The sequence below is a fragment of the Vombatus ursinus genome, unplaced genomic scaffold (assembly GCF_900497805.2).
Source record: "Vombatus ursinus unplaced genomic scaffold, bare-nosed wombat genome assembly UNPS02014779.1, whole genome shotgun sequence".
NCBI lineage: Eukaryota > Metazoa > Chordata > Mammalia > Diprotodontia > Vombatidae > Vombatus > Vombatus ursinus.
The window spans coordinates 12,941,054-12,953,343 of NW_020954557.1; the positions used below are offsets into that span (position 1 = coordinate 12,941,054).

General features: G+C 37.5%; 1 protein-coding gene across 6 annotated transcripts in view; it reads left to right on the forward strand.

Moving 5' to 3' along the window:
* Positions 1-9,728, forward strand: part of RFTN2 (raftlin family member 2) — an 82,649-nt gene extending 72,921 nt beyond the window's left edge. For 2 of the 6 annotated variants that reach the window (XM_027865662.1, XM_027865664.1), the window contains one exon: positions 3,632-5,231. In XM_027865662.1, coding sequence (XP_027721463.1) covers positions 3,632-3,901 — 270 coding nt within the window. In that variant the 3' untranslated portion in view covers positions 3,902-5,231. Of the gene's footprint in view, positions 1-3,578; positions 5,232-9,657 lie in introns of those variants that run through there. The other 4 variants (XM_027865667.1, XM_027865665.1, XM_027865666.1 and 1 more) reach the window with 4 other exon arrangements.
* Positions 9,729-12,290: the final 2,562 nt, after the last annotated feature.

Genomic DNA, 12,290 nt, shown 5'->3' on the forward strand with positions numbered 1-12,290 from the left:
TATATATATATATATACCAATACATATTTGTGTCTAATGGTAGCCATCTCTAGAGCCAGGGGTGAGGGAAGGAAGAAAAAAAAGAAATTTACATGATAATTTTGTTGTATATTTGAAAAGAATAACAAGTTGTACATAGTAGATTTGCAGTTTCATGTACAATCATCTTTTTTATTGTACTATGTTATGGAAATGCTTGTTTTATTCCATACATTAAAAATAAAATTAAGAATTGCATTTATAATTATCTAAATCACTCATAGAGAAATATACATTAAAACAACTTTGAGGTACCATCTCACATCTATAAGATTGGCTAACATGACAGAAAAAGAAAATGATAAATGCTGGAGGGGATGTGAAAAAATAGACACTAATACACTGTTGATGAGGTTGTGAACTGCTCCAACCATTGTGTAGAATAATTTAGAACTATGCCCAAAGGGTTATAAAACTGTGCGTACCCTTTGAACCAGCAATACTAGGAGTCTATATCCCAAGGAGAACAAAGAAAAGAGAAAAGGACTTCTATATACAAAAATATTTATAGAAGCTCTTTTTGTGGTGGCAAAGGATTAGAAATTAAGGAGATGCCCATCAATTGGGGAAAGGCTAAACAAGGTGCAGTACATGATTGTGATTGAATATAATTGTGCTATAAGAACTGACAAGGGGGATGATTTCAGAAAAACCTGGGAAGACTTATAAAAAACTTAAGGAAAGTAAAGTGAATAGAAGCAACAGAACATTGTACACAGCAACAGCAATATTATAAGCATGATTAAATGTGAAAGACTTAGCTACTCTGACCAACACAATGATCCAAGGCATTCTAAAGGACTCACCATGGGGGGCAGCTAGGTAACCCAGTGAGTAGAGCACTGGCCCTGGAGTCGGAGGACCTGAGTTCCAATCCAGCCTCAGACACTTGACACTTACTAGCTGTGTGACCCTGGGCAAGTCACTTAACCCATTGCCTAGCCAAAAAAATCAATCAATAAATAAAGGACTCATTGTGAAAAATGCTATCCACAGCCAGAGAAAGAACTGATGAACTTGGAGTGCAGATTGAAGCATACTTTTTTCAGTTTTCCTTGCCTTTCTTTTTTTTTTGCAACATGGCTATTATAGAAATATACTTTGTATGACCTCACATGTATAATGGGTATCATATTGCTAGCCTTTTCAGTGGGTGAGGGAGAGGCTGTAAGGAGAGAGAGAATTTGGAATTCTAAATTTTTAAAAATGAATGCTAAAATTCAATTAATTAATTGTTTAATGGGTTTTTTTTAAAGAATTGCATTTATAAGGTGAGGAAGGACTTAGTAATGGCAGCATTCATTGCTTATTCCTTTTAACAGTGTAGCCTATTCTTTTTCCTAACTCACTCGTAGTATTCTTTAAAGGATTTCTGTGTCTTTAGTTCTAAAGTCAGTTGATTGAAAGAGGAAGGGAAGGAAATAAGCATTTATATAGCACCTACTATGTGTCAGACACAGTGCTGCACTTAACAAATATTCTTACTTGATTTTCCCAACAGCCCTGTGAGATAGGCACTATTGTCTCCATTTCACAGTTGAGAACATTGAGACATAAAGAGCTTAAATGACTTGCTCAGGGTCACACAAATAATAAATGTCTGAGGCTGGATTTGCACTCAGAACTTCCTGACTCCAGGCCCAGTGTTCTGTCTACTTTGATACCAGTTATAATTTGAGATCTCACCATTATCATCTTTGCCCTGGAATCTATATTAAATTTAAATAAAAATGATTATTCCATGGGTCATGCAGATGGACATATGTGAAGTCATAAGCCAGAAGGAAAAAAAGTGTCAGAACAACTGAAGGACTTGAGGTATATGATTTTCCATTGTAGAACTTGCTACATACTCGGGGTCATCACCACACTATGAGGACTTCTGATGAGGCATTCTCTTTATAGGTGAATCAAATATATTATTCCTTTTTCTTTTCTTTTTTTATGATTTTAAAAAGAATACTTAGGTCACTCATGTACTCGGCAAGGCCTAACTGAGGCTGATCGAGTACCTCAGATTCAAAATCAGAAAAAAAGGATACACTTTTAGTTCATCTCATAATTAACGAAAGGAGATTTACTCAGCTGCATCGAGGGAAGGATGTGGTACTGATTGAGCTGAGTGCAGCTTCCCTCTGCTGGTGTTGGTGAAGCTACTACATCAGGAGCCTCCAGAAGAGCCAGAGCTCCTCAGGCCCTTTTGTCCTCAGATGACCAGGAAATTCCTTCAGCAGCCTGAACCTTCACTTCCCTGTGCCAATTAAACCTCAAGGGCCATTGCAATACCTTTTAAGGAAAAGAACTAGCTTGCCTTGATAGATAGCATAACTAGTCTAGAGATCTAGGTAATTGTGGTGTGAATCCAAACCCAGTTTTCATCACACAGAAATCTAGCTTTCTCAGTACCATTTGAGATCATAGATTTAGGACTGGAAGGGACCTTGGAAACCATCTGGTAAAATCCCCTCATTTTACAGATGAAGAAACCGAGGTCCAGGGAAGTTTAGTGATTTGTCCAAGGTCATATAGATAGCAATCATAAGAGATGGGATGTGAACCCAAGTCCTCTGACTCCAGAGACAGGCTAGTGATTGCATTCTCTAATGTTTTTAAACATAGATGTATTAAATGTTAGCCTCTTATATTGGGGTTTTCTGTTCTGCCCCGTTTATCTATTTCTTTTTCCAATACCAATTTTTGTAATTATTGTTTCAAAGCCTGGTTCTGACCTTGGACCCAACTACTTTGAGCCTGGGCTTCCCTAGCAATCATTCAACCAGTGAACATTTATGAAGTGCCTGCTACGTTTCAGGGACCATAAAATAGGGACAACAAGGCTTGTACTGCCTACCTCAAAGATCTGTTGTAAAGGAAAAGCTTTGTGAATTTCAAAGCTCTGTATAAATGTGAGTTATCACGGACAGTGATTCTTCTACCTTCTTTCCCCTTTCATCAGGTTGTTTTTCTTGCTTAGTTTGGTGTCCTTGGCAGAGACTATGTGATGCTATCTTTGTTCTGAGCAAGATCAAGGATGCTGTAAGCGCTCACTAAATATTTATTATTAAGGATATCCACAGCTAACAAAGTGTTCTAAAGCATGGGCCATATCACATTGCTTGAGATCCCCATTTTTCCAGACAGATAGTTTGTGGAAAAGAAAGTTTGGGGGTACATTTGGGCCCCACGACTGAACATAAACTAAAGCAGATCCCAGCTTAGCCCCACTTTTTATCTTGGGTTGAGACCTAAGTAAAAATGGATGTAGAATCCGCAGAAACAAATGGACTACTTACACATCAAAGCATAGGTATAGAGCTGAGAGGGGGTTCTCAGGGTCCATTTAGCACAGACAAACTCTAAGTCAACAAGGTCATCAAGGTCAGACCCCTTATTTTACAGATGAGGAATCTGAAGCTTAGAGAGGTATATGACTCGACCAGGGACCCCCCAGTTGCTAAGTGTTTCAAATAGGCTCTCTGACTACATCTAGAGCTGCCCTGTCCAGGCTTCTCACTACTGGCTTTTCTGTCATTGCTTAGCAGTTGGCAGCTGTCTTGTTATAATTCCTGTGTGAACATCCCTTATGTTTCAGAAGAAATCCACGAGGCAGATAAGGGAAGAGAAAAGCAAGGTAACTAGTCGGAGTATTGGGCTAGACACAGCTACTTCTCGCCCTGCAGAAAGCAGACACCCATCTGAGCAATGTCATCTCTCTCCTTCTCAAGAACCTTGGACCAGAGAAGGGATGCCGGCACCCTATGGCAGCTTCTCGGGGGTCAGCAGCAGTGACAGTGTTCTGAGAGAATTGGATGATGGACAATACGATCAGGAGGACGGGGTGACGCAGGTCACTTGTATGTGAGCCAGAAGATACCTGAATTCAAAGGACCTGTAAATAATCATGGAAATTTAATTCAATGCTGAATTGAGTACATTACTTCATACACTTCAATGTAATGCTCTGTGTTTCTCCAGACTCACATATTTTTCTCATCTGTGCTGGCTTTGGCTACTGCCTCTAAAGGCGGAAGAACTATTATTAGTAAATTCATTCATTAGAGTTGTGTTTATACTCTTCCTGTCAACTAAGAACATCTGTTCAAAGTGAGATGTCATTAGTTTATTAAGAAATAATGTCCTTCCATTTTACATCTTTGTGTGAATTACATCCTTTGATATTTCCTAGTTAGGCTCACCTCAGTCAACTACTGTTCCAGAATAATAGTCCTTTGGAACACTACTCATCACTGCCCCCCCAAAAGACCCTACAAATAGTTCTTAAGTTAAAGTATTTCCTAGTAGTTATTTTCTTATGTGTAGAAATTCAAGTTTATCTTTAGTTGCTGCATATATGTACTTTATAGCAACCCCTATTCATTCAAATATTTCTGTAAAAAAAAAAGTTCCTTTGAGTACATTTTTGCTTCTTAAAGAATGCCATATTATTAAATGATTTCATTTATCTGAGGTACTGCTTCTCCCGACACCCAGAAAATAACCACAGCAGAGTGATATTCACTTAAGCTCAATGCAAAAACAACCCACAATCTCAAAATAAAGAGGGGGGGAGGGGGGAATTTAGAAATGACTGTAATTTTTCTTTATTAAAAATTGGAAAATTTTTAAGCAACAAATGATAAGTGAAGCCTTTGGTTTTAGAATTTAATTACCTTCTCCTTTTCAAGAAATTTTTGAAACTTAAAATTTTTCAGGCCTGAAAGTTCAACTAAGTGGACCAGTACCTAGGACACTTCAGACGAAATACTTTGACTTGATTCCAACCACTGACTTTTCTTGCCCTGAGTAATATAAGTGGGTGTATTTACCATTGTTCAAACTCAGCCCTGGATTGGTGAAGATTAAACTCATGAAAAAGAATTTTCATCCACTTATGGCAGGAGAGTGAGACTTGGAAGTCATAGAATTGAAGGTATTACAGAAACTTCAAGAGAATTCCAACTAGCATTAGCTTTGTGGATTTCTAGCCTATTGTTAAGCTTATTGACAATACTGAGTTCTAAAGAAGGCTTAAGTAATAAAGCATCATTTAGTTGACATCAGATTTTTGTTTTTATTGGGAAAGTATAGCCATTGTATGGATATATGTGTATAAATTTATATATGCATATATTATATGTAATTATATGTGAAATAATTGTGTCACATGATATTGAAGAAAAGCCCACAATAAAATCTGGTATTATCCATGATGAACTTAACATGAAATTATTCCCATGTCAGTATCCCACATTTTCAAGAACGCATTCCTGTATCATAACCTTCCCAATGAACCACTGTTCAAGATTAGTATAAGTACTCAGTCTTGTGCTTTTGTGTGCATAGCTAAAGATAATACTAACAAAAACATTTTTCAGTTTTCTAGATGATAGTAAAAGCTGGCATTTACATAGCAATTACAGTTACATAACAAATTTACAACTTACAATTACAAGTGCAATTACATAGCACTTTACAAATATTATTTCACTTTACCCTCCCAAGAACCTGAGAGGTATGTGCTATTATTATATTATCTCTGGTTTACCCCAGATGAGGAAACTGAGGCAGGCAGTGCTTAAATGACTTACCCAAGGTAACATAACTAGCAAGTGCCTGAAGTCGGATTTGAACTCAGATTTTCCTGACTCAAGATCCAGTGCTTTATCCACTGAGCTACTCACATCTGAATTAAATGTGCAAGAACTGATGGACTTTCATAAGAACCATTCACTTTTAGGATCTTTGAGATGTCATAAAGTTTTGACATGATTAAAAAAGATCAGTTACCAAGTTTTGACAGTTTCACCTTTATAAAATCTTTTGAATCCATCCCCTTCATTTCATTCCCAGGGATAGCCCCCCTAGATCAGGCCCTCATCACTTCTCACCTGTCTATCACAATAATATCCTAGTTAGTCTCTCTACCTAAAATTTTTCCCTGCTCCAATCTACTTTCCATGTAACTGCCAAACAGATACTCCTAAAGCACAGGTCTGACCATGTCGCTCCTCTCTCAAAAAGTTCCATTGGCTCCCTGTGGTCTCTGTTGTTCAGTCATTTCAGTTGTGTCCTACTCTTTGTGATCCTATTTGGGGTTTTTTGGCAGATACTGGAGTGGTTTACCATTTCCTGCTGCAGCTCATTTTATAAATGAGGAAACTGAGCCAAACAGGGTTGACTTGCCCAGAGTCACACTGTAGTAAGTGTCTGAGGCTGGATAATTACTATGGTAATACAGAAGCTCTTGGTTCAAATTCAGAAGATAATGAAATTAACTACTTCTATATCAAAGAAGAAAGTGAAATGGTCACAAGCCCAAAAAAGGGTTTTTGGAAGAGCTTAAAAAAGGATTTTAAAAATCAAATAAGAGAGTTGAGGGAAAATTAGGGGGGGAAATGAGAATAGTGCAAGAAAATGAAGAAAATTATGAAAAGTCAACCAAATGGAAAAAGAGATCCAAAAACTTACAGAAGAAAATAACTCCTTAAAAATTAGAATTGGGCAAGGAGAAGCTAATGATTTCATAAGACACCAAGAAATAAATAAAATCAAAAGAATTAAAAATATAAGAGAATGTAAAACATCTCATTTGAAAAACAACTGACCTGGAGAACAGATAAAGTAGAGACAATATAAGAATTGTTGGACTATCTGAAAGTTATAATAAAAAAAAAAGTTTAGATACCACACTTCAAAAGATTACTAAGAAAAATTGCCCTGAAGTTTTAGATCAAGAGAGTAAAATAGAAATAGAAAAAAAAATTACCAATCACCACCTGAGAGAGATCTCAAAATGAAAATTCACAGGAATACCATAACAGTTTTGAAGTTCTCAGGTCAAGGATAAATATTACAAGCACCTAGAAAAAAAAATTTAATACTGTGGAGCCACAGTGAGGATAATACACCATTGGAAATCCTAAAAATTAAAGGTGAAATTAATAAAATTAGGTGTAAGAAAACCATTGAATTAATACATAAAACTAAAAGGAAAGGAAAATGACAAATGCTGAAAAGGATATGGAAAAATTGGGACACTAATGCACTATTGCCATGAACTAGTACAACCATTCTGGAAAACAATTTGTAACTATGCCTAAAGGGCTGTAAAACTGGGCACACCCTTTGATTTAGCAACACTACTACTAGCTCCATATCCCAAAGAGGTTTAAAATAAAAAGGACCTATATGCACAAAAATATTTATAGTAGCTTTTTTGTAGTGGCAAAAAACTGGAAATTGAGGGGATGCCCATCAATTTGGGAAAGGCTGAACAAGTTGTGTTGTATGAGTGTGATAGAACACTATTTTGCTACAAGAAATGATGAGTAGGATGGTTTCAGGAAAACCTAGGAAGACTTATATGAGCTGATGCAAAGCGAAGTGAGCAGAACCAGGAGAAAATTGCACACAGTAACAGCATATCCTAAGAATGATCAAATCTGAAAGACTTTACTCTGATCACAACAGTGATTCAAGACAATTCCAAACAACTCATAAGAAAAAATGCTATCCACCTCCAGATAGAGAACTGATGACCTCTGAATGTAGATTGAAGCATACTTTTAAAAAAAACTTTATTTTGAGCACCACTCCTGGAGTCAAGAGGACCAGAGTTCAAATCTGGCCTCAGACACTTAACACTTACTAGCTGTGTGACCCTGGGCAAGTCCCTTAACCCCACTGCCTAGACACACAAAAAAAAAAAACAACACTTTATTTTTTCTTGTTTGTGTGTGTGTGTGTGTGTGTGTGTGTGTGTGTGTGTGTGTGTGGGTGTGTTTTGCAATATGGCTAATATGAAAATATGGTTTGCATGTCTTCACATGTATAATGGGCATCATATTGTTTACCTTCTCAAGAGAAGGGTAAGAAGCAGGAAGGAGGGAGAGAATTTGAAACGTAAATTTTTTTAAATAAATGTTTAAAAATTTTCCAAGTAATTGTGAAATATTTAACAAAATAAATACTGATATACTTAAAAACAAACAAAATAAGATAGTGAGGGAGGCCTGGAACAGCAGTCAGAGGTTTTGTGAATGTTCACTACTACTCCGGTGTTTCTTTCCACAGAACATTACATAGAATGTTTTCATTAAATTGTCAACAAAGGGGAAGAAAACATTGCCTCCCTTTTAAAAGTTGTTCCTTGGGGCAGCTAGGTGGCGCAGCGGATAGAGTACCAGCCCTGAAGTCAGGAGGACCTGAGTTCAAATCTGGCCTCAGACCAAACCCTTGACACTTACTAGTTGTGTGACCCTGGGCAAGTCACTTAACCCCAATTGCCTTTAAAAAAAAAGTTATTCCTTTATTCTCCTGTCATTGACTGGTCCAGCTTTGTGTCAGTTATCATCAGGTCAGTCCAAAAAAAAATGTCCAAAAACATTTCCAGTTGCACCCACCTCCATTCCTCCCTTATTTCTTTGCAAACGTAGAGGACAATAAGTATGGAAAACTGCATCTCATGTCAGATGTTTTGTCTTGATACTCAACCAACCTGTGACATGGTTAGAAACAGGAAGTGGAAATTATTTCCCTCCTCCATACCTACACCTACAAGCACACAGTACATTTTTTCTTCTTAATTTCTTGAGCCTCAGTCCAGAAGTCTAGCAAATATCTATATTACAGACAAATGGATTTAAAAGGAAATCCACGTCTGTAGTGGTAGACAGATTTCCATACCCTTCCTGTACTCTGAGTGTTATTTCTACACACGGAAGTCTCAGTGACTGCAACAACGAGCTCTGCTGGTTGAAGAGAGGCAGCCAGCACAGGAAGATAGCCCACCAAGAGGAAGCTCCTAATAGGAATGAGAGAAGCAAGGTTGCCTTATTTTACGTTTGTTCATCATAGAATTGTGAAGGTACACAAGAATGGGGAATCCAAAGATTCACCTTGAAGAACAAAACAGTTGCAACTAACTGTATAAGTTTCAATCTTGCCCTACGTGGGTACTTCCCATGGAGTTACCAGGAACTGCACATCACTCTGCAATATTGCTTTCAACCTGAAATTGGCTGAGAATGATGAGGAGAGGTGATATCGCCTGGGTGCAACGGGAAATATACAGGCAGCTCTTTCTACTCCTCCACAATATTTGATTGCTTCTGGAGCAGGACACATTCTTAACTTAGGGTCCCCAAGGGAACCCCCCAGTGGTTTTGTGGATAGAGTTGAGAGGGGTCCATGAAAATACTATCTTTTTTTCACTAACCCTTGATTTCTTTTATAATCCTAAGTGTTTTATTTTATGAATTTAAAAACTTTATTCTGAGGAGTCCATAGGCTTCACCAGGCTGTGAAATGAGTCCATGTTGAAAAAAAAAGTTCAGAACCACTGCTTTAGAGGGGAAATAAGGACATACCATGTCTTATAATTCCTCTATTTTCATGGGAACAGAAATCCTCTTAGGCAGAATTTTTAATGTATTAACAGTAATTTTTCAAATGGAGATTCACTTCATTTTAATAGATACTATTTTGCTGAGAGGAACAGAGCAAGTTTTGTTTTTGCTTAAATGGAGAGAAAAGTATCTCTGTCTTCATTCTGTTAATTAATACAAAACTCCAACAAACTCAATTTAGGGATTTAATTGTTTCTTTTTTCTCTCCAAGGCTTAGGACATCTGAGGATTAGGGATGAACATTTCATTCTGTTTCTACAAACAACAGATCCTCCACCATGCAAAAAGCCCTTTTGAATTTGCTCTTCTAAGAAATAACAAATGACAAAATATGCTTCCTTTTTTAACACACACGCATTATTGATGAGGATTTGGTTTTCCAAAACATTCAGCTGTGTGATGCAGCTGGAGCTGGGTTTTGCCACCAAACAGTTGGCCACTTTATTTGTGGGTCTCTTCATATGTTTCTCCTATTTCTATAAATACTTTGCCACAGACTTTCATCTGCCTCACTAGAGAGAGGGTACCAAGGAATGTTTATTTTCTTTTGTTTTGTTTGTTTAAACTGGGTCTCCCTATCTCACGGAGACTAGAAGTTCAGTGGCCGCTGATGGCTTTATCCCACTGCAGATCAGCATAGAAGCTTTGACCTGCGCCAGTTACAATCTTGGCCCCTCATCCCCTCTTCCTGGGAGCTCCCAATATTGATGTCAGACTCAGTACAAACACCAAGAATCTTCTTGGTTTGTTACTATTTGTTTGGGGAGGGGAGGATCATTGAATTAATTTACTTGTTTAAAATTTAATTGATGCCTTTTTCACCCACATTTTCCAACCAATATTTTCCAATATATGTCTTTCCCTCTTCTATTACAACAACAACAACAAAATGTTAAGCAAAACCAAGTGACACAGCAATGGTATCAGACAGCATATGCAACAACCTATACTTGTAGTCAACCCCAGATCTCCCAAGAGAAGGGAAGAGTGTTTCATCATTTGTCTTCTGGATCAATAATGGTCATTGCATTTTTTTTTTAATTTAACTGATGTTTTGTTTTTGACACTACGATCATTTCCTGATATACGTTCCCTCCCTTCACATTTACAACAAATCTTGAAGACTTCCACAACCCCTATTAATTCTAGTGCCTTCCTCCTGTTAATTATTATTTCCTTTTTATCCTCTCTATAACTTGCTTTGTACATATTTGTTTATACATTGTCTTACACATTAGTTTGTAAGTTCCTCAGGGGCAGGGACTGTCTTTTGCCTCCTTTTGCATCCCCAGTACTTGGCACAGTGCCCGGCCCGTAGTAGACATTTAATAAATGTTTATTGATTGATAATAAACAAAAAAGTTAAGCAAAATCCAACTGATAAAGCATCCATGTGGAACATTGTCAGCAACATTCCATCCTCATCATCCTCCACCTCTCTACCAAAAGGACAGAAGTATTTTTCATCATCTATCCTTTGGGATCAAGACTGGACATTGCAATTAATCTAAGTCCAATAGTCTTTAGTGTCATTTTTAATTACAGTATCATAGTAACTGTGTGTATTATCCAACCTTCTTCACTTGGTATCAACTCACACCATTCTTCCCATGCATCTTTGGATTACTTATAGTCATCATTTCATACAGCACATTGAATTCCTATGACATAATTCAATAAGCCACCAGCTTAAGTTCTCAAGCTATTGGTTCAAACACAGAATAACTGCATGTTATTCACTGTTCCTAAGTTGGAGAAAAAGCAATAGGGAGCAGAAGTTCAGGAGATTCAAGGTCTGGATGGGCTGTGCAACTTTTTATGGTGTATGAGGAAGGAATGCTTAATTTTCAGCTTGCAAAGAGGGCTCTTGTTTGGGAACACAAGAAGAATGGGAAATAAGAAAATGCCTGAGGAAACACAGCAAAACCCAGGGCAACCATGGAATCTGGAACCAGCCAAAGGGTTTCACTACAATGTGCCCACAAAATCCTGAGAACAGACAAACCAGCCCAAACAAATTCACTCTATTTGAAAATGTAGCTCTTATTCCTGAACTGATTTAAGATTCAAGGTGAGGCCTGCTGCAAAAGTCTTAGCTGAATTCAAATAAAACAGTTTATCCTTCAATTTTGAAAAAAAAAATTCCCTTCCCTTTTACCCTACTTCTAACCTCTTCCAGGCAAAAACTCCGCAATACAAAATCCTCACCTACTCATCTTCAGACACCCAGAAAAGTGTCCCAAAGGGAATAACCAGCTCAAGCTACGTTATCATGCAAGGTTACCAGAAATGTAAGTTGACTGGGTGATTTGTTTTTGGTTTTTGAGCAGGTTATACAATCCTTTTCTCCAAGATTAGTACAAAGAAGGGGAAGATTCACTCTCTGTACATACACTTTTCTGGAGAACAATTTTCAGGACATGACGAAACATAATAGGCAAGTGTATAAAATTTCAAAAGGTTTCCCAAGTGTAGCTAAAAATATGGGCAATGTGTAGTGAGCTTCGAGGATGTTCCTTGCTTTTTATTTATTTTTATAAGAGCTCTGGGTCCTATTTGACTATTTCTAGGTGATATTGACTTTGACAGGCATACGCTGGGGAACCTCATGAAAGGAACATGAGCCACTAAGGTAACATGCATGCTCTGTTACTTTATGTGCACAGTTTAAATGGGAAGACAGGGGTCTGAAGCCTGAAGACAAGGTATCAGTCATAGGCCAAAAATGAGTGAAAGAGAGAGAGAGACAGAGAGAGAGAGAACAGAGAGACACAGAGAAAAACAGAGTGAGAAACAGAACAAAGAGAGAGACAGAGAGAAACAGAGAGAGAGAGAACAAAGAGA